At 49.7% G+C, this 24,418-nt stretch overlaps 10 protein-coding genes across 10 annotated transcripts; 5 read left to right on the top strand and 5 right to left on the bottom strand.

Moving 5' to 3' along the window:
* Positions 1 to 628: 628 nt before the first annotated feature.
* On the top strand, positions 629 to 1,848 carry An07g08690 (uncharacterized protein; the record flags this gene model as incomplete). The annotated part of the gene is made up of 3 exons (XM_001391907.3): positions 629 to 921; positions 983 to 1,383; positions 1,433 to 1,848. The coding sequence occupies 3 exons, from the start codon at positions 629 to 631 to the stop codon at positions 1,846 to 1,848; spliced, it is 1,110 nt and encodes a 369-aa protein (XP_001391944.3).
* Positions 1,849 to 3,767: 1,919 nt separating this feature from the next.
* An07g08680 (uncharacterized protein) lies at positions 3,768 to 4,330 on the top strand (the record flags this gene model as incomplete). The annotated part of the gene is made up of 4 exons (XM_059748667.1): positions 3,768 to 3,920; positions 3,957 to 3,995; positions 4,089 to 4,167; positions 4,227 to 4,330. 4 exons carry the CDS (start codon positions 3,768 to 3,770, stop codon positions 4,328 to 4,330), a joined length of 375 nt encoding a protein of 124 aa, XP_059601064.1.
* A 1,036-nt stretch (positions 4,331 to 5,366) lies between these two features.
* On the bottom strand, positions 5,367 to 7,222 carry An07g08670 (uncharacterized protein; the record flags this gene model as incomplete). Its single annotated transcript, XM_059748666.1, has 3 exons — positions 5,367 to 5,693; positions 5,747 to 6,784; positions 6,824 to 7,222. The coding sequence occupies 3 exons, from the start codon at positions 7,220 to 7,222 to the stop codon at positions 5,367 to 5,369; spliced, it is 1,764 nt and encodes a 587-aa protein (XP_059601063.1).
* Positions 7,223 to 7,959: 737 nt separating this feature from the next.
* On the bottom strand, positions 7,960 to 8,251 carry An07g08660 (hypothetical protein; the record flags this gene model as incomplete). The annotated part of the gene is made up of 2 exons (XM_059748664.1): positions 7,960 to 8,104; positions 8,178 to 8,251. The coding sequence occupies 2 exons, from the start codon at positions 8,249 to 8,251 to the stop codon at positions 7,960 to 7,962; spliced, it is 219 nt and encodes a 72-aa protein (XP_059601062.1).
* A 1,009-nt stretch (positions 8,252 to 9,260) lies between these two features.
* An07g08650 (hypothetical protein) lies at positions 9,261 to 10,222 on the bottom strand (the record flags this gene model as incomplete). The annotated part of the gene is made up of 3 exons (XM_001391903.3): positions 9,261 to 9,714; positions 9,770 to 10,091; positions 10,162 to 10,222. The coding sequence occupies 3 exons, from the start codon at positions 10,220 to 10,222 to the stop codon at positions 9,261 to 9,263; spliced, it is 837 nt and encodes a 278-aa protein (XP_001391940.1).
* A 1,203-nt stretch (positions 10,223 to 11,425) lies between these two features.
* On the bottom strand, positions 11,426 to 13,103 carry An07g08640 (uncharacterized protein; the record flags this gene model as incomplete). Its single annotated transcript, XM_001391902.3, has 4 exons — positions 11,426 to 12,041; positions 12,099 to 12,324; positions 12,382 to 12,910; positions 12,960 to 13,103. The coding sequence occupies 4 exons, from the start codon at positions 13,101 to 13,103 to the stop codon at positions 11,426 to 11,428; spliced, it is 1,515 nt and encodes a 504-aa protein (XP_001391939.3).
* A 1,778-nt stretch (positions 13,104 to 14,881) lies between these two features.
* Positions 14,882 to 16,093, bottom strand: An07g08630 (uncharacterized protein; the record flags this gene model as incomplete). Its single annotated transcript, XM_059748663.1, has 4 exons — positions 14,882 to 15,167; positions 15,318 to 15,755; positions 15,814 to 15,882; positions 15,939 to 16,093. The coding sequence occupies 4 exons, from the start codon at positions 16,091 to 16,093 to the stop codon at positions 14,882 to 14,884; spliced, it is 948 nt and encodes a 315-aa protein (XP_059601061.1).
* An 881-nt stretch (positions 16,094 to 16,974) lies between these two features.
* Positions 16,975 to 17,601, top strand: An07g08620 (uncharacterized protein; the record flags this gene model as incomplete). The annotated part of the gene is made up of 2 exons (XM_001391900.1): positions 16,975 to 17,137; positions 17,198 to 17,601. The coding sequence occupies 2 exons, from the start codon at positions 16,975 to 16,977 to the stop codon at positions 17,599 to 17,601; spliced, it is 567 nt and encodes a 188-aa protein (XP_001391937.1).
* An 890-nt stretch (positions 17,602 to 18,491) lies between these two features.
* An07g08610 (uncharacterized protein) lies at positions 18,492 to 19,808 on the top strand (the record flags this gene model as incomplete). The annotated part of the gene is made up of 5 exons (XM_059748662.1): positions 18,492 to 18,602; positions 18,728 to 18,886; positions 18,971 to 19,302; positions 19,350 to 19,418; positions 19,652 to 19,808. The coding sequence occupies 5 exons, from the start codon at positions 18,492 to 18,494 to the stop codon at positions 19,806 to 19,808; spliced, it is 828 nt and encodes a 275-aa protein (XP_059601060.1).
* A 1,421-nt stretch (positions 19,809 to 21,229) lies between these two features.
* On the top strand, positions 21,230 to 22,994 carry An07g08600 (uncharacterized protein; the record flags this gene model as incomplete). The annotated part of the gene is given in 3 exon segments (XM_001391898.3): positions 21,230 to 22,588; positions 22,664 to 22,816; positions 22,965 to 22,994. Coding segments are annotated over 3 exon segments (1,542 nt in total).
* Between the last annotated feature and the right edge of the window lie 1,424 nt (positions 22,995 to 24,418).

Here is a 24,418-nt window from a genome sequence, read left to right as displayed (position 1 = left end):
CTTCGCCTTCTCACACTACTTGATTATACTGTAGCCATCTCGACATTTGGCTTAGTATCCGTCTATTTTCGTCACCATCTTGATCCCTCCGTAGTCGTGGCGGTTACGTTGACCAGCGCCAAGCGTGGCGACCGCCTGGCTAGGCTGTGCGACTATCATTACAACCGGCCGACCTGACGGACCTTCCAACCTACTACTACCTGGCCTGCGTCGACATCACTTTTCCATCCATCCCACCAACTTTCATCTCTTCCGTGTTTCTTCCCTGCATCCGGAGACACGTTACTAGTCGATTCCGAATCCCCAGGAGCATTGCAAGTCACCCAATCTGGAGATTCACACGCCTTAACACTCGCTGGTGTCGTTGACCCTACCCCCTACCACCATGGCGGACGGTCGACACCACAACCCGGCGCTGCAGCCTGAGAACTTCGACGCCTCAGAACTTACCAACGCCTTCGAACAATTGATGCGCAACAAGAGATTCAACCAGCTTCAGGAACAGTCCCGAGCTTCATCCCGCACACAATCGCCAGCGCCCGCGGCTATGTCCCCTGGCCTGTACCCGCCTCATCCCTCGCGAGCACCACCACCACCGCCTCCGACCGCCGCCCAATACCCTCCCCAAATGCCTCCGCAAACGTCTACTCAATCACCCTTGCTCCGCAATCTTCCTATCGTTCCTGCTCCCCCACAAGATCCGGCTTCTCTGAAATTTCGCAACCTTCTCCACGTTCTTTCTGTAACACCGACCAAATATGAGAACCCCGGTCTTTTGGATGAGGCTCTCGCCCACATTCCCCTCGACCGGTTGTACTCGGAGGCAGAGGAAGAAAGTCAGATTATGCAGGCTCAGGCAGCTAGTGTAGGAGGAAAGCCGGAATGGGGATACCAAGACTGCGTCATTCGGGCGCTCCTCAGGTGAGTTATTTTTCAACGTAATGAATCGTTTCCTGAGCTTTGCTGACCGATCTTGATATAGGTGGTTCAAGAATTGCTTCTTTAAATTCGTCAATAACCCTCCCTGCGCTCGATGCGGCTCGCCCTCGATTGCCCAAGGAATGACTCCCCCGTCGCCCGATGAGACCGCACGCGGTGCAACTCGTGTCGAATTGTACCGATGCTCGGAAGGAATGTGTGGTGCCTACGAAAGATTCCCCCGCTACTCGGATGTGTGGCAGTTGCTGCAAACTCGACGAGGACGTGCCGGTGAATGGGCCAACTGCTTTAGCATGTTCTGCAGAGCTCTTGGTGGACGTGTACGATGGGTGTGGAACGCCGAGGATCACGTCTGGACTGAGGTGTACTCGGAGCATCAGCGCCGTTGGGTGCATGTAGATGCTTGTGAGGAGGCCTGGGATCAGCCCCGTCTCTACACTGAGGGTATGTATCTAGTGTCCATTCGTCTGACATACGCTAATCATAGCTATAGGCTGGGGACGAAAAATCTCTTACTGCGTTGCATTCTCGATCGATGGAGCCACAGATGTTACTAGACGCTATGTTCGAAGCCCAACACGACATGGCAAGGCCCGGAACCGTGCTCCTGAGGAGGTGCTTGTGTGGGTGATCCACGAGATCCGGAAGAAGCGCCGGGAGAATCTCTCGAAGACGGATCAGCGACGCCTGATGAAGGAAGATGAGCGTGAAGAGAGGGAGCTGCGTGCCTACACTGCGTCCGCCCTTGCTGCGGAACTGAACAACCTCTTCCCCCAGAACACACCCACCGGCCGACCTGAGGATCAGAAGACGCCCGCCTCGCGGCAGGATGTCCCCATGGAGTGGCTCGATACTCGACAGAGGAATTCTGGCCATTCTGGCCCTGACGGATCGCACAACGGCCGGTAACTTTGGGCGTGTCTCAGCCCTCACCCCTCATAATGTCACCTTGCGGCACGTAAGGCTCGGTGCCTCTTGATCGGTACGCAGCGACCGGTCGGGACTTCGGGTTCCCGCAAGGTACAACCCTACACGACCACATAATCTGGCTGGACCGTCTCTCGATGGACGACACCATGACACGAGATACACGATTGGCCTCCGCCTGTTATCGGATTCACATCAGCGGCATCGCATGTTTCACGACTCGCTACATCCTTCCATTGCTAAGGAGCATTTCCGTATGGATTCTAATGACACCTCTGCCGGCGTCCGGGCTCACGTCCGGACGAGAATCGGGTCGTTTCTCGCCCAGCCGCCCCCGAGGCAACCGCCTCGGTCGGCGGGCTGCGAATACTACTAGTGTTCGCCACAACAATCTGGGGTGGTTATCTAACCATCCCCATCCTATCTACTCATTCATTCTGGATTTCCTTTTTATGTGACACTTTGTCCACCACCAGATCATTTCCTTTCCTTTATTTATGATGCATTTTCAGGTTATATAATCGGATACCTTGGGGAAACGGGCAGGTTGGGAGGCGCGATCGTGACAGGCTTTTCATTTGGATTCGTTTTAGCCTTGAGCATTTCCTCAGCTTCTCCATATTAATTTCCTTATAATCATTTCCAATTTTTCATTTTCATTTTCATTTTCATTTCATCCCGTGTTTTGTTGTTAGGGTGCATGCCAAGCACTGGTGTTGGCCAGTCATGGCCGCGTTTATGAGACAGATGTTTCGGCGCTGGGGTCTGACAGGCGCAGCGGCACCTTCATTTTCCATTTTTGTTCTGACTCCTGGCGATCTCAGATACCGAATTGAGCATCTACTGATACTTTTCTTACCACCATGCGTAGATGGGAAGATACGTGCATCGCCTAGATTCAGCCGTTCGTATTGCAATCAGACCAATTCGTACTAAACTAGTCCTGTCCTCTTTTTGTGTCCTTGCACTGTGGATAAACTGATAGTTCGACACGATCATCGTCGAGATAGAAATCATATCCACTTTGTCTTGGTCGAGACCCTTATCAAGATCAATAGATCGTAGTTATTATGGGGTAAATCTATGCCTTGTCTGTGTTCCCCTAAAGTGCACTTTACACGCACCATCATCAAGACTTTTTTTTCGCGCGCCTCGCCCGGACTTTCCGGAAGCTGAACGGACCCTCTGTCCCCTCCGTCTTCTCCAACAGACCCAGACGGACCCAGCTTACTTCTTTCCATCATTCATCAACCATCAGCCCATATGTCCATACATACATACATACATCAATAATAATATAAAGAAATAAAAATATCAATGAAAGATAACAATACCCTCCACAAATACACACACACACACACACACAAAGAGTGACCAAAAGAAAACCGAAAAGAAGAACCCTTAATTTCCGCCAACCAAACCTCACAACACCCTTTAACCCAAAGGTAAATCTTACCCCAAGCCAAGACTTTTCGAACCGAGTGTAGAGAAAAGAAAATTCAGGGTCCAACCTCTCCAACCCAAAACCCACCAACCAACCCCCTTTTACTTTTTTTCTACTAGACTAAGTTACTCTCCACTTTCAGAACCCACAATTTCCACCCCGTTCTTAGCCTAGACACCCCCCCAAAACAAGGTACGCTAGATCCTTAGGGATGGGGGATGTTCTCCCCGGTTTGGGAAATGAATATACCTGCCTGGTTTTTTTACTTTCGTGGTTGCCCTTCGTAAAATAAATGTTGTGATTTATTTACTGGCTATGTACTAGATAGTAGTATGGCTGGCTGTAGGATATGGACTCACTCGAAGCGAGATCGATTATCTAATATACTAGGGTAGCATACATACCACGTAGGCTATGAAAACGTGATCCGAAAGTAGCTAAGGTTTCAGAAAGCGGAATGGAGGGAGGGTTGGAACGTGGAACCGGTTCAGGAACGAACGAACGGGGTGAGACTAAATCAGGAAATCAGGACACTACTTACTTGGATAGTAAGGAAGGAGATAGGATAGAACGGGTAAAGAAGGATGGGAATTACCCGACCGTGTTGTGTGTGTGTACCTGGCTAGTGACTTGTTGACTGTGTCAGTTCGGGAGTCGGAGTCGGATGATGGGGTGGATGAATGAGGTGAGAAGTGAGACAGGGATGGAATCCGGATAGTTGATTGATTGATTGAGGAAATTAATTAATTGGTATTACGGGGTGAACGGTTTAGTTTAGTTAGTACGTAGTGAGGTATGGTTCAGGAACAGGAATGTTGGCCCCATATTATCTCGGTTCACCATCTACGTTCAACTATGTATGTGTGTAGATAGTTCATGATTGAATATAACGTGAATCTTGATACATATTGTATAGACATAGAAAATTATTCGAAAATTCATGAAAATTATAGCAATAAACAAAAGCATCAAAGAAAGAAAGAAAGCAAGAAGACCCCGCACGCTAAGATAGCATCGTAGCTATATTTAGATGGATTTTCTTTCGGACGGTAAATGAAATCAGCGGTGATCTGCACTGGAACGGGCGCTTGTGGTTCGTCGGTTGTGGTGTCATGTGAGTGTGGGATTGTGTGGTGGTATTGCTGTGTATGTGTATTTTATTTATGCCCATACTTTTGTGTATATTTGTGTGGATGTATACTGCATTTTCAAGTATAAGTGCTGTGGAATAATTAATAAGTGTTTATGGGGTGATATGTTCATAAGTGTTTTATTGGATGCTGAGTTTAGTAGTTCAATTGTCTATGGATGGAGGGTCATTACTGCACAGGTACATCTACCAAGTATATGTAGTGGATAGTAGACATTGAATCCGAACAAGGATCCTTTCTGCCCTTCTGTTTATTCTATTCATCATTGCTGTGATAACTTAATATTAATGGTAGTAACGATGACATGACTGGAAATATATATACTGGTAGTTATGAGCATTCAATAAACTTATATCTACTGCCCCGAAACACACACTGATTTGGATTGAGCATGTACTTACTGACTGCAATCATTTTAAAGATACAGACACTATGCATAATATATATAGCATGGTTAAGGATGCAGGTAAGGTATATCCCGAGCACATTTGCTTCTTGATATGCCAAAGATTAGGAATCAATAAGCTGCCATGTGTGATGTGACGGCTCTTGTGATCAAGGCAAACAATTATACACCGCTGGCGTACACCCATGCCAGGTCTTACCCTACTAATAAGTGGCCGCTTGAGCGGGAGAGCAAGAAAGATGAAGATGAACTGCTGCTGGAAAGGAGCCGTGTAACGATGGATCACTCCCACAGAGTAGATAGTTCACAAGGGACCGAAACATGCCATCTCATGTCTCGCAACATCTACTACCGAGATCTATCAACAAACGTGTCAAATCAATATTTTATAAGGTATCCGCACAAGACATTATGATATCGTTTATATACAATAAAAGTGCACCCGTCGCTTAACACGGGTCACACCGAATATTCACATGAAGCGAAATCTACTAGCCACCTAAACCATGCTCTTAAAGCTGGGAGGTGATTTCAGGAAACTCGCAATCGACGGCAAAGACTTCAGCCGCGGCGTCTGTGGTCTCTCATCGTCAACTGGCGGCAACTCCGGACTCACGCAGTTCGAGTAGAACCGTCCGAGATCGCCATCAGATGTCGACTCGCATGGCGAGGTGGGAGTCGCAGGACGCGGAGAGCGAGGAACGTGATCCGTCGAGATACTGATGTTGTTTCCGAGATACTGGGCTTGGTTCCGTATTGGTTGGGCGGAGAAACAGGCCCGTGGGACGAGGCCTTCTTTGTTGGTTTCGAGGACAGTGACCAATGCCTGACTATGTTAGCTAGAGTTATAGGACGGGTTACCAAAGGCTCGTGTCTTACCCATCCATCTTCGTATACTAGGTGTAGGATAGCCGTTTGTCCCTCCTTGAGTCCAACGTGTTCAGGGCTCACAGGGCGGAAATCCATGTCGACGCGATACACACGAGCCAATGAAATTGGAGGTGCTCCAGGAGAAGTGGGTATTTCGATAGTAGGGACCTCAATGGTTGGGCTTCTCGAAACTGCCGGGGAGCTGGAATTCGTCGATGTGCCTCGCGAAATGGTCTCCACTGTAGCGACATTGGCCTCTGGAATCCTGCCAGTCTCTTCTTTTGGAGGAGTGTTGGACACGGTTACTTCCTTGATTCTTCCCATGTCTGCCCCGACTAATGTCTCAGTGGAGGAATGTAGACCTCGCAATGCGGGATGGATATCCTTGTTATCCTTATTGTTGTTGATGCTGCGTGTCTGAGGCAAAGACAAGTATGACCGATGGATCTGACGGAAGCCATCCCGCACGACACTGTTGGGATCGTGCATATACTCAGATGCAGGTCGGGGAACATGCACGTTCGACTTCTTCCAGGTAGACCGTGCAATGTTCGCTGCTGTACGTAGCATCCCGCGGCCATTGGCATAGACCTTGAGCGCCAAGTCCTTGATTGGTTTGTACTCCGCCTTGGGAGCTCCAGGAAGACGCATGGAAGTCGAACGTAGACGCGATTTGGCAGACTTGAAATTAATGGCTGATGCACCGTTGCAGATGCTGTTGGCACATCTCTTCATCATTGACGGTTGTTGTGGACTAGGGTCTGGCTTCTCGTTGCGGCCGGTGTGGCCAGCTATTGCCCTCTGCAAGGCCCGTTTCTTCCGGTGCAATGACCACACAAAGAAGCCTAGGATGGCCACGACAGCCAATGCAATACTCAGCCCCATGGCCAACTTGGTAGACTGGGGCGTAGCGACATGCGAGGTACCTGCAGCAGAGGCGGCTGTCGTTGTACTGGCGGGGGCTTCGGTTTCGGTAGTGCTCGAGCGAGTGGGTGTGGTATTGCTGGTTGTGGAGGTGCTCAATGTCATGCTGGTCCAGGTGGCTGTCTGTGTAGGAATGCCCGACGTTTCCCATGTCACACTTACAGCCGATGGAGACGGTGCGTTCTGAACATATTGGCTACTCCACCCCTGGGTATTGCCCTGGCCACTGCTGGCGGAACTTCCTTCAGACCATGACGACGCTGAGTTCTCTGTCGAAGCAACAGGACTGGCTTGGGCGGCACTACCAGCGCCGTAGGAGTCTCCGCTTGTGCCCGAGCTCCCTGTGTTCCCACTACCTGAAGACATAGTTCCTGACTGGCTCTGACCGGAGCCTGCTTGTTGATCGGATGAACTGCCCGATGAATATCCTCCGTGCCACTGACCGTCGTCGTAGGTAGATGACGAACCTCCGTACGAAGAATACGGGGCGGCGGAAGCTTGAGCTATTTGAACATCCCTTCGAAATGCACCGAAGGTGCGAGTGGACATGGCCTGTCGCATGGTTGTTGATCACTTCAGTAGTACAGACCCTAAAGCATGTAGTACGGCGTGTGTAGATGGGGCTGGGAAAGAGAAGAAGAATTTGATGTGCATGGCTGCATGTTGAAGTGATATGTATTTAATATGTCTGATATGATTATTGACGGTCGATCCATTGCAATGGACAGAATAACAAACTGCCCCCTTTGGTGCTGTTGAGCTTGAGCTGGGTAGTTGGATGTACATCAGTGGAACAGACTCGTAGATTTGGTTGTTTGTTGTTTGGCTCGGTATGCCGGCTGTCCATTCTTGGGGAGAAAGAGACATTCCACCAGGCCTGCTCCCTGATTTACTGGCCGTCAATGAGCAAACAATCTAGAGAAGAAGTGTGCATCCGCGGAGTATTAATCAGGAACACTGCTCGGGAATTTTGGCGTTGTCAGGTCGACATGAGATGGTGCAGTTGAGTCGGCGGAAGACAGCACCAGCACCAGCACCTGTTCTGCTTCTATCTACTAGCTGAACTGTCTGTCTCAGTCTTCTCTCCGATTTCCCTCGACTGCCCTGAATGAAAGTCAATGGCACAATTCTCAAGAATGCGAGCCTACCACTAAGGAATTCATGTGCATGCAACTGATGTCACTCCTCTCTTACCTCCCATCTATACTTGTATAACCTTTACCCATCCCAACTTACACCATGAACCATCCCTTCCAGAACTGACTCCATCCATTTTCTTTTAAATGAAGATTAACATCTCATCCATGGAACCGATCTCCTGAGCACCTCATCAACTTTCCATCTCGCAACTCTCTCGATTCCTTGTCAAGAATGCCCACACATTCTTTGGCCCAGCCACCAGCCACCACAAAAGCTGAATTGACGTATGTCACCGAAGAGGTACTGGAGGATAATAAGCTTGATTTCTTTCCACCCAGGCGAAGGGGGAATGTGTGCACCTGTCTTTGGTGCTTACAGGCCATCATCCCCAATCCACTCCCAAGCGTTGGCCATAGAAGAAGCTTCTGGAGATCCGAAATACAACCCCATCACGACGCCACGATTCTGTATATACTCTGCTTGTACTAGTTATAGATATAAACAAGTAGGCACAAGCAGAAAGACTAATTCAAGAATAGATCTCGGTATCCTTATACATGGCCATATATACAGTACAATATACGTCTACTTTAACCATCGCCGGATACCCCTACCAACGACCAATTGAACTACTACTCGAGCTACCCTCGATACTTCAGAGTACAATCTTGAGCTCATTTCCGTTCCATAAAGAATAGCCCATCCCCTACTATACCATCCCCCCTTCCACCACCAAACAAACCAGTCCACTGACTCAACACCTCCTCCCCCAAATAAGCAGCCAAGACACGTCAAACGCCGAAGAATGGAAACAAAATTAGACTACAGAGGCTACAGTACTCCATCGACGCAGGTACATTTACTTCTACATAACCTGTCTGACGCCACATGCATACATACGTACATTCCTCGGTTGGAATATTATCATCTTATGTAATTAACTATTCTGGTAGATGAATTTACCCCTGGATTAGGTGATTGATGGGTGAGTATCTTGTGGCGAGTGGGTTTCTGTGGTGATGGGTGGGAATGTTGATGTGCTTGTTGTTGTGCTGTGCTGTGCTGTGCTGTGCTGTGCTGGGGGGGATGTTTGGGGTAGAGGATAGGATGGGGAGGTGGGATATACGATTATTTAAGCTGTTAACTTGTGATACTGGGTAGTGATAATGATGGTAGTAGTATCAGTGAGCAGGAGATGATATTGGATTGAACTGGTTTGTGTAGATATATAAGGATGTTGGCGGCTTGCGTTTTATATGTTGACTGTTTGTGGGTATGATCATGGTACTAGTATATATATTGTGTGGCAGAGCGTGCTATAGATACTAGTATACTCGTACACCAACAAAGAATATGCATTCATTAATATATTCCAAAGCGCAATTCCCATCCATTAAATATCTCAGCAACTATTAAGGGTATAAATTATCGCCAACACGCTATCATGCTATCAAAAATGCTAAACCACCCTCACCACACACTCAATCCCCCGCTTTCTCAAATCCCCATCAATATTCCGAATCTCCTTTACATAATATGGCTGCCTCGGCAGCTGCAACTTCCATCGCTGTCGCAGATGCAGCGCCCGTAGCGGTTCCAAGAACACCGGGATCTTTTCCACCGGCTCGCAGAACCAGCTCCCACTCAGCTGCAGCGTGAACGTCTGCAAGCCCTGCATGTCTGTGAGAGCCAGACACGTCTCCACCCACTGCTGCCGGCCAGCGGAGAAGTAGACCGACTTGACGGGGTCCTTGCAGGGGAGCCAGTGGCCCGGGAACGCCCAGCGGAGTTCGACCTCGCGGATGGCGTCCCAGAAGTCGGCCGGAATGGTGGGTCGCAGGTATGTCAGCGACCAGGTATTGCTGAATTCAAAGGTGTTGAGCGAGTAGAGCATATAGATAGACTCGCAGTAGCTGAGTATCAATGAGTATATTGTACTATGTAGTAGGTATATGAGATGTGACTCACATCTGTTTACATGTCATCGACAGCGCCAGCAGACCCGCCGACTCTTTGATGCCTGGGAGTCCGCCGCGACAGATATCGCATGCGCTAGTCTGGGGACAGACTACATGGCCCATTCGCCGGTTCGGACGTTGGATGATGTGGATGCGCATGCCGCCCAGGACCATCTCCCAGATCATGAGTCGCAGCTCGGGCGATAGCTTGGCCAGTAGGGCGCTTTGCGATTGGATGGTCCATTCCGTTCTGGTGTCGGGTTTAGAGGACGTCCGTTGGCCTTGAACGGCGCTGTATCGTCGTGACCTGGGGAGCCCGGATGGTTTGTTGTCTGGTGAGTGATGGGTGGTTAATATGCTACCAGTATATTAGGAGTGTAACTGTGGACAAGGTATACGTACTCTGGTAGCGATGCGCCAACACATCCTCCCAAGAAAACACCCCCTGCTTGCTGCGCGCCATGGCGTCGTGATATGGCACGTGGACAAAAGACGACGAGATGGAAAACAGTCAAGGAAGCACAAGTATAAGCACAAGGCGGGATCAACCCGTCAACAAGCCATGATGTCAAAGTAAGAGTAAAGATGGGTTCACAAGTATGCGCAATGATCTGAGAGAAGCAGATCAAAGTGAGGTAGAAAATGGAAATCGATCACGCGAGATCCGGGCTGAAGGACAGCAGTAGGCGATGGAGAGGGGAAACCGACAGTAAGCGCCAGGCTTAATCGAACAGATCCATGGCGAGGAACAGAGGCACTGTTGGGGCGAGAGATATCAACAACAGACAGCCTCACCGGAGAAGATCATTGTGCCGGTCAGAACAGGTCATAAGCAAAGTAGATCCGAGAAAGTCGGTGAGATGCAGCGAACTATGTGGTCAGGGGCTGGCGGTGGTTTAAATGCGCCGGCGGGAGATAAACCACGATAAGTGCTCGAGTCTCTCCGATAAGCTGCTCCGGAGACAGTCGGAGACAGACCAAACTGTTCTCGCTGCCAGATGGCATTGGCTCGCCCGGGGTTCAGGCGGAGATCCTGCAAATAGTATGACAGCCCGCCAGGTCATCAGGCAGCCACTATCTCTCTTGTCCAACGCAGGGCGTCTTTTCATTCCGATGTTAGGGACTGGTCGGGCTGCGCTGGCCCGAGGTCCACCCCGTATACAAACTCTCCCCCCTTCTGGATCAACTGCTATTGTACCATGGATTCCCCACGTTTGAACGATCAAACATTTATCCTTCTGGTTATCCTAAATTACTCTAGCTAGTCTATTTTCACGATATCCATCTGAAGATAAGCTACATCATGCCGTATAGAGACAGCCTATAAATATGAACATGTATCCGGGGGGTGCGGAGATTACGGGGGCGGTGGGAATGGATGAGGAGGAAGTGGCTTGGGAGGTGCAAGGATTGATTTACGCTTCTTGGGGGTTCCTTGGTAGTTATTTCTATAGAAAGGTGGAAAGTAGATGGCTTGATTGAAGCAATGCACTATCTGAATGAATGTCCGGATCCTTCCAGGTCAGGCGAGTCTCTTTCTCTCTCCCCGTTGTAGTAATGAATGAATGAGTGTTTGTGACAACGGAGATCAAGTACAGATACATAGCAATGGGTCTACGTTAAGATACATGATCTTAGCTTAGATTTCCCTACAGAGAAATGACTCTCACGCAGGTGATGGCGTGGGGATTGGTGTCGCCGACGCAACTGAGCCCAGACCCAGTGTGTTAGTCGGACATGACACGCGCAAGCCCTGCTGAAGGGCCGACAGACCAGCTGGGCCCAGCTTGTCAATGGTGGACGGGGCTGGCACCGTGCCGACGTACGCATTGAAGTTGTAGATTCCGCAGATGCACGTGTTGACAATGTCCTTCAGGCTGGTGTCGCTGAGCACCGTCTTGCCGTCGCGGACGAGAGCGAATTTCTGCTGTCCGACACCCATGGGCACAGTGAAGGCGCTGGCGCCGACCGGTGCGTCGAACTTCTGACTATTTTGTCCCGAGGCCACCTGGATTGTGCCGGGAGACTTAAGCAAGGAGACAACAAAAACGGCATCCTGCAGGGACTCCCACCCATTGGGGCGTCCGCGGAAGAAGTTACCAGAGGAGTTGTTGGGACTGCCGTCCATGGTGGTATCGGTGCTGTCGCAGTTGATGTTCCTTGGAGTAGGCCGGTACCAGTAGATCAACTTCTCTTCGGTGATGTACTTGTCGGGCGACTTGTCGCCGTTCTTGTATGCAGCGATGAAAGGCTTCGACATCTGCAGCCAACCGTCGTGGGGCCTGAATCTCTGGTCAGCCTCGCTGGTATGCTGGACTGGACACGGCGGGGAGACTTACATGTCCATGACCCATTTGGACGCGCCGTCATCGGTGTGTGGAGAAGCTAGTGGTGCAATATAGTGCGACTCGCCGTAGTCATTCCAGGTAACAATTTCCACAAACCGAGGTGCAAGGTTCAGAATCTCGAACCAGCGGTTGTACCACAACAGATCCGAGGGGAACGCCCAGTTCTTGCTGTAGGACACCTCTCCACCGAAGTGCGTAAAAAACCATCCAGAAGCAGCTGTATATCATGAGCAAGACTGATTTCAACACATCGACAACACAGAGGGACACATACGGGCAATGTAAGGCTTTCCATTCAGAGCATTGACGTACGCTTTATCGCCATCACCAACAGTCACATTGCGGCCAGCGCTGGGTGCCTTATTATCGCCATTGTTATCCCAGGCCATCCAGTTCAGTGCGCCCTGGATGTTGCCGAAATTTCCTTGGCCGGGGTGGAAGTTCGGCGCGAAGAAAACTTCGGTGCCGGCAGCGGACTGCATCTGGTTGATGTCAAGGCCGTTTCCTGCAAATGAGGATGCGAAGACCTTGCCATCAACTTTGAGTTGAGCTGGCAGGCTTCCGTACTGTCTGATCTTTTGTCCAACTGTAGATGCCTGTCCGGTATTGTACCAGTTAAAATCGAAGGAGATGAAGACTTTCATGTCATTACGTGCGGCCGATTCGTACGCAAAGTTGAGCTGCGTGTCAGTGTAGGGATCAACCCCGATATTCAGCGCAAAGGCATCGATGCCCAGAGATTTTGCACGTTTCATGTCATCGTCATAGTCCGCAGCGCTCTGTCGGTTGCTGGTGATGCCGATCTAATTTGTTAGTTTAGTCCAGCCATATCAGACTCAATGCAAGGCTTACCATGAAATGGCAAAAGACAAGTCGATCAGTCGACGCTTCGGTAGTGCCATTCACCGGAACAGTAGTGTTCTGGCCCGTGGGAGCACAGCTCACCGCGGTAAAAAGACCAGCCAGAGCCAGAACGGGTAACTTGAGAAACTTCATCTTCGAGATATCAACTAGTGACCGGGACTATGCCCAAAACAAAGATGCAAAAGAGATAAGGAATGACAATAGGGCGCCTCAAGCGTCTCTGTGTCTACGAATCAAGGAAAGACTGACCATGGAAACAGGTGAAGAACGAGCGTGGGCAGTACAGATGATATAGTTCTTAGATGCAGCTCTTTGTCGTCTCGCAACAAAGGTGCTAGTCAACGCTCTGTTTCAGCAAACGATCTCCGGAAAGACTCCGATGATTGGCTTACCTGTAAGATTGGAACTACACGTCTCTGATATGAGTTGATAGAATTGAAACAGCCTCCATTGGCGCCTTTTATAGTTGCCTTGAGTCGTCTGTCTGCCGGCGAATACCGACACACCTCTGGCTGTGGCATCATGGGGCCCAAACCAACAAGCACCTGCGCCCCGGTGTGTGTGTGACGACATTTGGCAATCTCCGCCGTCCTTGCAATTTGTCTCCGCCTGTCTTACGACCTAGACTTTGGAAACGGTGACAGGGAATGGATCTATCCACTGGGGCACAGAAGGCACATCCAGATGTTGGTTACGCCACGGGAACAATAAAGTCAACAGATTGCCAGAAGTGATCAAACTAGAGACGAATGAGATTGAAGAGCATCACATTAGGGGCCCAGTCTCAAGGCGACTCAGGAACACCATTGGGGCCCTGCAGGCGCAAATGTTTCGAAGAAACCTTGAGGAATTTGGCTCACATTGCGGAAGTATCCGAAGAGACCGCACGGGTCAGAAAGCCAAAATACTGAGCCAGCACTCCTGACCGCGGATTGGCTGAGAATCCTACGAGCTGTAGGACTTCAATTTAAGCTCATCACCATCGATTGGTGGTGCCAAACCTCCGCAGTCGCACGACTAAAGGTGTTGTTGGAGAGTGTCACTGGCTAACGGCTGCCGTCAACACCAGTCCCAACGTACCAAAGTCAAACACTCTCTTCAGCCCAATGCAACCTCTTGAACACTGCATCATGCATGAGGGATGTCGACTTGCTTTTTCCTCCATCCCCGGCAGACCATCGCGCAAAGCTGCGGGGTAACCGGCCAGGCAGGTCAGCCACGCGATCCCATCACCAGACAATCGGACCATATGTAGTCCCGCCGCAAACCGGCACCACGCAGTGAGCGACAGACGGCAGGCGTGAGGCGTTTTCTCCAGTCTCTTTGGGGTCATTGCCCCGGAGTGGCCGAGTTACCTTAATCCAACCCCCTCCATTGCCGTGTAACGGCGAACCTTCTTTGCTTCCATCGGGAGCCCATGTGACAATGATCTTCAACCGTTCGTTTGCCCTCGTCGATGCCTGTTCAAGCCTCTCCGAGAGTACCATCTCTTCATGCCAGTCATGGCGGGTATAGCAGAATCCTCCAGATTCAACCTCATGGATTGGGCATCAATCAATGGCCCAACGAGAGTGCCCACCATGACCTTGATTTGCAAGCGGTCTCCGTAGCCTCCCTAGCAATGCTACCTCTATGCTACCCTTTCGTGGGAGCAGGACGGGTGATCTCAACCTCCCAAGGATTCCATTCCTTGGTCGGGAAATGCTGCCAAGGTGATGAGAAGGCCGCTTTCATGCGGAGGGTGAAGGCGAGGATACCCGAAAGACATATCTAATGGCAGTAGTTGTATAGTAATTCCTACACCATCCTAGAGAGCCTTAAGGGCACGCGGCTATTCACAGTCCCTAGCAAGGATTGGATACAGATGACAATTCCTCTGGGTTCTCATTTAGCAGTGGGCATGTGCTAACCTAGAGCACGGTAAAGGCAGAAACATAGCTCACAGAGCTATCGTCCACCTCTATCACATTTGAACTGCGGTCATATCGGATGAAGTGAAACCTGCCCTTTTCCCCTTCATTCTTTCTAATCTCTTCGATACCAGCCATTATCACGCCGATGGGGTGACGGCCACACACAGTGTTCCCTGTATTCTTGAGTATCGTCGAGAAGCGCGCGTACTCTCCGGTGGTAATTGCTGCCATGGTCGCAAGGTCGACTGCCGAGATACTCTCGTGAATAGGTGGTTCTCGGCTCCTAATCCGGTCCCGCGACTTCAAGGAGCGACCGGTAGACACCATTTCCATTTGATCGGTTACATTATCGCCATCAATACCGGGTTGAGGGAGGCCTGGAGCGGAAACGGGAATGCTGGGCCCAGGGTTAGGAGCCTGGGGGGTGTAGTACGTGTAACGGAACCGCTGCCCCCAATGACAGAAATCGGAGCTGATGACAAAAGCATTCTCTGGATCATCAATATACGGAGCAAGCAAAGCTCCGAAAGCCTTCTCGGTCGACTCAGTAACAGCACCCACCAAGATAGGGACCAGTGGCGGATATTCAGATGTTGGCTGATTCGGACGCTGGCGTTGTAGGAGACGGTGGATATAAGGTAAATGCAGTTCGATACTGTGTTCAGCTTCGTCCACGGAGCGAGACATAGTGGTAAATTGCAATTCTAGCCCATTTCGTGACCCTGCTCTGGTTGAACGTAGCTTGGCAATGAACTCGGTATCAAGCGGTAGAGGGTCGTCGGAGAGCGGGGTATGGTACGAAGTGAACTCAGGAAGCGCAAGCGTCGTGAAGTAATGGTGATGCGATGGTCCGACAACGAAAATTCGTTTGCTGTATAGTTATTTGCTTCAGTGGATAGCGAGAGTGAGGCTAGAGGGCTATTACTCACGCTTGTGACAGGTCCAGGGCCTTATAGGCGAAAGCGGCACATCGTCCGGAGTATGCATAGCCTGCGTGCCTGAGAAGAAATTAGGACAAGGAAGCAAGATGCAAATTGCTCTTTCCGATACATACGGCGCAATGATCATTCGTGCACCAGGCACTGGTAGTTGGCCGATGCCCTCGATCTCATCCGGTACCTCTTGCAACCAGTGGTCAAGTTGATAGGACAAGGTGGATTTATCGTCGGAGTACCATGAACCAGCATGACTATCTTCACGAGCATCCATGTTGAGCCGTCCGTCTTGAATTGTGTTGGAGTGTTTGCTATTAGAAAAGCACTTCGATGATATCCACAATATATAATGGTTTGACTTGGGAAAAGTCTAAGTGAAGAGTTCGGACGACGAGGAACAATAGTCGGTGGCAGCTTGATAAGGCAGAAGCGGGGAAGGCGGAACTCTCGTCATTGCGGGTTCCGCAAAGAAGAATGCAGCTGGGCCCAAGCCCATCGAGACGCAGGGCGGGCAGCAGTGAGAGGGCAGCATGCCGATCATAGACACTCTTCAACAAAGGACTAACAATCAGTATGAGATCATGCAAAAAGCAGAGTAGTTTCCGGCTTTATGATCTCTAGTGTCAGCGTCGTGGTCGTCAGTGATTGAAGTGAGTTTAAAGTATATGCCGATACAGCTAAACCCTGAAGCGGAATGCCTGAATGGCATCGTATAGTCTTTCATATGAGATAATATTGAGTATAACTACGGAGTAGTAACTAGCGATTCGTACTATGCCGGGATCCAAGGTTCTGTTATCTGCTATCTTTATCTCCTGCGATCACTGGTATGGACGGATCAATTTACCCCAAATCGGAATAGCGCATATTTTGTGTATTGCGACGCGGTCTCGCTCACGCTTCCCCCGTGACTCCGACGCGCCGGTATCCTTCTCCCAACCACACTGGAAAAGGCTGTTCCCCAGCCCTGTTGTAGCCAACGACTCTATATATCAGCCTGCACAGTTACCCATTGTTCGTGAAATAAACTTTTCTGCACGATCAATTCCTCACATTGTCCTCTCAAAACGGTTCTCTGCATTGTTCAACCGAGAAATAAACTCTTTACGACTCGCACGCGACACCAGAGACCTGAACATTCCCCGCCTCAACACCATGTCTCTTAAGCGCAAGGCCTCGGTTCCCAGTCTCACATCATCCAATCCTGCTCCTGTGTTGTCCCGACCATCATTTGTGGCAGATGATTCTCCCAAGCACCTCCACAGTCGCACCCGCAAGCGCTTCAGGAACGATCGCCCGGATGACGAAGTAGTCTATGGTATGTGTCCTGGAAGAGTGCACCTATACAATCTGAGAGCGATTGTCTCACATGGAGTAGAAAACACAATGCGATGGCTTTTTACGGCTCAACAACAACAACAACACCAAGCTCCCACTCCTTCCATAGACGAGGACGAGGCAACTGAGCCAGAACCTGTACCATCGTCCGAAATTGTCGACCCTCGCCAACAGACATTGCTCAAATTCTTCCGACCTTCCCAATCCACACCCTCCCACATCCGCATGAACAAGCTGGATCAACAATCGAACCATGTCATACCACTCCAGACAACCACCTTTCAATCGCCCAACTTCAATTTGTCCTCGCCAGTTACTTCGACTGGCTGGAGTACAAGTAGCCCACCTTCGCAGCTCACGGGCAGTGATATGGACATGGACTCGATAACCAACGAGTCAGTCCAAGAACCTCGGAGACCACCCGGAGGGTGTGGTTGGGCATGAGTGCTCGATCATGTCTAGGGTGCATTTCACCCATAGCGTGCGATACCGACGACATTACTTCTTTTAGCGATGATACCTTGACTTACCTTACCTTAATATTTATCGGCGCGGACCAATGTGCTGGTCATATTGGTCGCGTCACGACGCTGCCACTTGACATACGTTGCAAGGCGTATTCATCTGCATGTCTTCCTTTACTGGAGGCATGAATCAAAGCAGCCCGGGACCTACTTCTCTTGCCCGAAATGGCTGCCAAGATACTCGAGTTGAAGTCACTCCGAGCTACCTCGGCGACCGAGTTGCAGATGATATAGACGAAATGATGTATATAGTTTCCAAGAAGTGTTGAGGATCGTTATACCACTATATACTAGGCGACGCAAACAATAATTTCACGTAATTATTATGGTGAACAAGGTGCAGCAGTTTGTGCTTTAATTACACGTATCTAGCTCCTTTTAATGATAGAGAGTTTTTTTTTTTTTTTTTTTTTTTTTTTTTTTTTTTTTTTTTTTTTATATGAAGCGAGATCCATCTCTAAACGAGCCGTTGTAGGCTATAGTGTGCCTGATTGCGGAACGTCACATGCGACAAGAATGCCTGAGGTCTCCAGCGGCTCTCTTTGTCGCGACCCGGTGACCATCTTTCTCCCCCCGACAACCAACCGGATTCCGTCCAGTCTGACTAGGCGTTTGAGTTCAGCTGGCTATAAGAGACTCCCCAATCTCGCCCCTTGATTTATTTTCCCGCCTCGCCTTGGGACAACGCAGAATAGTCTAGACCGCCAGATCTCTTTCTTCTAGTGGTCAAACCCCACCCCGCTTAAGAGTGAAGGTGTGGCTAGGCAGGTTGCCTTACGTCAATCGATTGGTACAGCAGGAAAGGGCACAATGGACGGAAATAAAGCAGTTCAATATCTGGACTCATTGATCGGTCGGACGTTACGAGTGCACGCGACAGATACGCGCATTTTCGTGGGTACCTTCAAGTGTACGGATGCGGTAGGTGTTTTCATTATAAGTTCCCCTTTCACTTATCCTGTTTGGATAGCTCGGAGGGATAGGAAAACCAAGAATACGAGAAAGAAAATAAATTAGCGCCTGCTGACTTGTTTTGGCCGCATTAGGCACGAAATATCATCCTTGCCAGCACCTACGAATACCGCTTCCCTTCCCCATCTACTGTTCGAGACGCCGCCACGGGTACGCATGATTCAGCCGCCGGTAGCGCAGTCGACGCCCAGAGCATCAAGGTGGATATGACGAGTCGATTCATCGGTCTTGTGGTCGTTCCTGGTCAACATATTACGAAAATTGAGTTGGAGGAAACCCCGCAGCAGATTCGCGCGCGGGAGTCCCTGAAGAAGTAGAATGAAAATGGCGGGACGCCGTTTTTCTATAATTCCGTCTACCAAGTTGCGCTACGAACATCTCGAAAGCTGTACACCGCTCGGCCCCAGCTTTCTCATATTAAGGATTTGGCGGGCGGTCATAGGGTGACCAATGATGGTCGTCGGGGAGGTACTGAAATCGACTGGACAAATACACCTATTAGCGCCGAGTCAAAAAGGCGGACTCTGCATATTCACCTGCGCAGTAATCCCATTCAGTGTCACACATGCCATGGTTGGAATCTTTTACCCGCATCAGCTAGACTGCAACGCAGGCCAAGGCACATCACCCAAAACATGCCCACCACAACGTGGCTAGGAGAAAAGATCGGACATAAGTCGTTGGTGCTTGGCGCAGTAGAGGGGGCTTGGCAGCAGAAGCCATGATCATGGCCAGGCTGAGCTGGGTTTGGAGATGGAAATGGCGGTGTTCCTGCAGTGGGGTAGAGTTTGGACCTGCTGCTGACTGAGGTTGCGTCCTGCCACCTTTGTGACTAAGAAGTATCTTGCATAGCACATTATTCTACGCCTCATGATCCGTCGTGGGCCCTGCGTTGGAGGAGGAGGGGTTGTCGACTCGACCCCAGCGGGATGGCAGTTTATCTAAATTGGCAGAAGTCTATGACTACATGCGTTCCGGTTCAACCAATGATGGAGCAGACCGACGAATTCCCTCAAGGAATTGTCGGGAGCGCTCGGAGCATCTGAGAGGCTGACAGTCGGTGATCATCCGAAGATAAGTGGTGCGTCCGGCTTTCCAGGCTGGATTGAAATCTGTATGCATGGTTGCAAGCGCGAGGAACCTATGATGCCCTGAAGAGAACGAAGCCAAGAAAAGAGACGGGTGCGATGGAGAGACGAGAACGTGTCTGTGCTGCAGCGTGGTGTCAACTTTCTACTGTATGTATAGTAGTCACGAGGGGCTGAAATGTGGCTCGGTCATCGGTTGGAGGAGGGGAGGGGCGTGTAAGCCTTTTTCTGTTCGCCGACACCAAACTATTCCTGCCTATAGTCCGTGGTGATATAAAATAAGAAGAACCGGGCACAGACAGGGCAAGTTGGGTAGTCGTAGAAGATAGACTTCTGGTAGAGAGTGGTTACTTTTAAATTCGAGTCTCTATTGAATTCTTTATCTCTTTATCTATCCATCTCTTCGGTGACCAGAGATTCTAGGCAGCTCTATTTCATCCTCAGGCCTCCCAAGCCGCCCAAGCTTCTGCCGGGCCGACAGATCCTCCGGGAAATGCCACACCCGCTTTGGCTGCAGGATCGAGACCAAAAACGACAGCCTGGGGGATTATTGAGGCGACATCCAACAAAGCTACAACTACTACACTTTCGACTCTCCCCTTTTTTCCTTTCTTTTTCCTTGATCAACTAGACTTTTCCAAATACTTACCAACTCTGACAAACCCCTCTCCCTCCATCACATTCTCTCTCGTCAGCTTTCAGTGCTTCAATCTCCCCAGTTGCCTGGCGAGGGTAAGTTTCCCTTCCTATCCGGTCTGGTTTCATCTCCATTCTTCCCACCCCATAATGACGCATCCATTCCACACTCTATTATTATTCCCCTCCCACAGCCCCGAACTCGACCCAAATTCTCCGTACAAAGCTTCCAGCCGTCACGGATCTCTCCTACACATGCCACTTTCAACTTAACTCCAATATTATTCTTCCTTTTTTTCTTAATTTTTTTTTCCCCCTCTGTATTTGTGATTCTTGTGTTCCGTCTGTCGCTGCCTGCTCAAGCCTCGTCTAACCCGCACGTCCCTAGGAGCTCTTCTCGGCGAATCGGAGCTTCCCCTTCCGAGCACCTACTAGCTGTCGGCGGCTTTCATAGTGAAGCTCTCTCATCCCTCCGCTCAATGTCCATCCATTCCTTCCGATAACTCTTCGACATCACCGATCTGTCGAACCGCCTTATAATCTTTGCAACACCTTCCGGGGACTGGTTCCCTCCTTGTACTGATATTCGTCGTAACTGGCCCCCGATTATTGCTCCGTTGCATTTCCCGTCACCGCCAACTTTCGCGATCGAGGACTGGTCTTTTTCCTGTCCATACCGTTGTGGAGGATCTGTTTCTATTATACTTGAACCAATCCTCCTGGGACTAGGCAGCAGCCAAGACGAGTTCTTAGCATTCCGACGCATCGCAGGGCTTGGTGTTCACACTTTGAACGTATATCGCTTGTATAGACGTCCGAGATCGAGCTTGGCAGATATTTCACCCTGCAGTAATGGGTCAGTCGCATTCCAAGGGCAACTCTAGCCCGGGCGACTCTTTGCAGTCGTATCCATCTTTCTCTCGGTCGGACACCAAAGAATCGCTCCGTTCTCTTCGCGGCTCGATCCGCTCGAAAATCCGTAGCAGTGACAGTCCCCGCGCATCGACATCCGCCCTGTCACAAACGGAGAGCCAGACCGACAGGTCGGATGCTGGCTCGATCAAATCGGCAGCAAGTCGACGCAGCTCTACCAATTTGAGTGCACAGTCTCCTACCGCCGAGGACCCTGCTGCGACACCCGATGCCCCCGAGCCTCCCCCATCCCCATCCTTGTCGAGCAGTTTGAAGCGAGGACACCAAGATGTGAGTGCTATGCAGCAAAGTGGCGAGGTTGACCATGTGTCGGACGCTCCTCCCACTGGTGTTGCTCCCGTGGGCCCATCCTCGCAGGCCGTGGGTGAATCTATCCTCATAAAAAAGGAGAATCAACTCAACCCCATTTTGGATTATATCATGAACACTCCGCTCGAGGCAGCTAGTTCTCCAGGTATGGGAATGGGCGCTCTGAAGATTATTGACTTGGACGACATGATTTCGCGGCTTCTCGACGCCGGATACTCGACCAAGGTTACCAAGACCGTCTGCTTGAAGAACGCAGAGATCACGGCCATCTGTACCGCTGCACGGGAGTTGTTCCTCTCTCAGCCGGCTCTGTTGGAGCTGTCAGCCCCTGTCAAGATTGTCGGAGATGTTCATGGTCAATATACGGATCTTATCAGGCTTTTTGAGATGTGCGGATTCCCTCCTGCCTCAAACTATCTGTTTTTGGGTGATTATGTGGACCGTGGAAAGCAGAGTCTGGAAACGATTCTTCTTCTGCTTTGCTATAAGCTGAAATACCCGGAGAATTTCTTCCTTCTACGTGGCAACCATGAGTGTGCCAACGTAACCCGCGTTTATGGGTTCTATGATGAATGTAAACGGCGTTGCAATATCAAGATCTGGAAGACCTTCATCGATACCTTCAACTGCCTCCCCATTGCTGCGATCGTCGCTGGCAAGATCTTCTGTGTCCATGGTGGTTTGTCTCCTAGCCTCTCGCATATGGATGACATTCGAGGAATCGCACGTCCGACCGATGTGCCGGACTACGGTTTGCTGAATGACCTTCTGTGGAGCGACCCTGCGGATATGGAAGAGGACTGGGAGCCGAACGAGCGCGGTGTGAGTTACTGCTTCGGTAAGAAGGTCATTATGGACTTCTTGCAACGTCACGATTTCGACTTGGTCTGCCGAGCGCACATGGTCGTCGAGGATGGCTATGAGTTCTACCAGGATCGAATTCTCGTTACCGTCTTTTCTGCCCCTAATGTAAGTGCTTACTGACACCATTCTGACGTATCTGCAGTCAGATGATTTGGCTTTGCTAATCGCTATCGATAATAGTACTGTGGTGAATTCGACAACTGGGGGGCCATCATGTCGGTTTCAGGTGAATTGTTGTGTAGTTTTGAGCTGCTCAAACCGCTGGATTCCACCGCCCTGAAGAACCATATTAAGAAGGGCCGGAACAAGCGGAACAGCATGCTCAGCAGTCCTGTAAGTAGTCCCTTGCTTAGCCATCTTCTGTTGCCAGGTCACAGCGCAACTCCCTTGTGTAACGCTGCCCAGACGCTTGTACTTGGGATGACGATTTCACTCTTCAACTTGGCATTTATCTTTGCTTATTTGATGCTAATGAATGCAGCCTGCACCTGTCTCCGCGCAAAGCTACTAGGGGTCTTGGTAATTACATGCCAAGCAATCGCCGTCCGCCCATATGTCACCACCAAGGATCTGGACCTGAGCCTGCCATGGCTGGTCAGCGTCCAACATCCCGTCCACTCGACAGTGCGACCAACATCAACTGGCGGGGCTAGCATACCGTCAGCAGCAAACGGATGCTGCGCTACATTTATCCGTTGCCGTCGATATACGCATCTCTCGGGTGCCAGCTTCCGAACCTCACTTCACAGCGCCGCGAAGCTGAGTCGCACGACTATATACTCTGCAGATGCGGCAGACACGGGATGCGCCAGGTCCGTTATATCTCTCGCCACCCGGAATCAATCAACATCATGATAGGCCTGCCATGAGACAAATCCATGCCGGATCGCCCAATASAGAGTTTATAAATCGGCTTTCGATTATGGTGTTTCTCACAACAGCCGCATACTTATTGCGTGAAAGAAGCCTGACTAAAAATCACGACCCCAAGCCAAAGAGAGAATGTCATGGGAGTTTGCAAATGTACCTTTTCTCTTTTCATCGGCGTTTTCGTTACATGTTTACCTTTTGTACTTTCTATGGAGTCTCTCGTCGCCTTCGGGCATTGAGACAAGATAAGATTTTGATGCGTCACGATATGTATGCTGTCTTCTGAACGCAGATCAGCAGGTTCTGGGTTGCTTCGGTTTCTTTACGCTCATGCTATGCTACATGGAACATGGTTCGATATTCACGATAGTTGCGGTAGATCTTTACAGGAAACATGCATGGCGTTGTCTTGATTCTTTACTACTTCCTCTCCTCGTTTGTCTAGCTTATGTCCTTCTCCCTGTTCATCTACAAATACGAAGGAGGAAAGAGAAAAGGTCCTAACCGACAGTCGTCTATACCTATTGCAATCGCATTTCCAAATTTCAGTATATTACAGTCATTCATGTTGAAGTAAAAGTAACACCAAACACACAAGACATGCCATACCATGCCATGCCCTACCCAGTTTCAAGAACATCACCTTTCTCCCGTGATTACACATAGTCACCAATACACTATCAAACACGGTAAAGTGTAGAAGAGTTTTCACTTGAATCCCAGTAACCATCATACATGGGTAGATAGTTGTTTGTATCTTATGATAGGTGCGGATATACCTAGAATCAGATCAATATAGTTCACGCAATTAGCTGTAATACAATGATTTGTCGACTGTGTCAATGTACATTAATTACAAGATCCGTATGTGGGTAAGTAATTAATTACATATGTTCCAAATGTTCAAGTACGAGACTGACGTGTCGATAATGAAGTTATTAATCTACATACTACATGGAGGGAAAGGGGTTAAGGAAAACAACTTTTAATCTAGTTCTGATTGTAAAAAGACCTATCATGCTCGCCAAGACAAAGAATATCTAAATATAATAGGAAAAAAATGAA

Source organism: Aspergillus niger (genome assembly GCF_000002855.4).
Source record: "Aspergillus niger supercontig An07".
Lineage (NCBI taxonomy): Eukaryota > Fungi > Ascomycota > Eurotiomycetes > Eurotiales > Aspergillaceae > Aspergillus > Aspergillus niger.
Note: the sequence above shows the minus strand (reverse complement) of the source record. Positions and strands in the feature narration are given on the sequence as shown.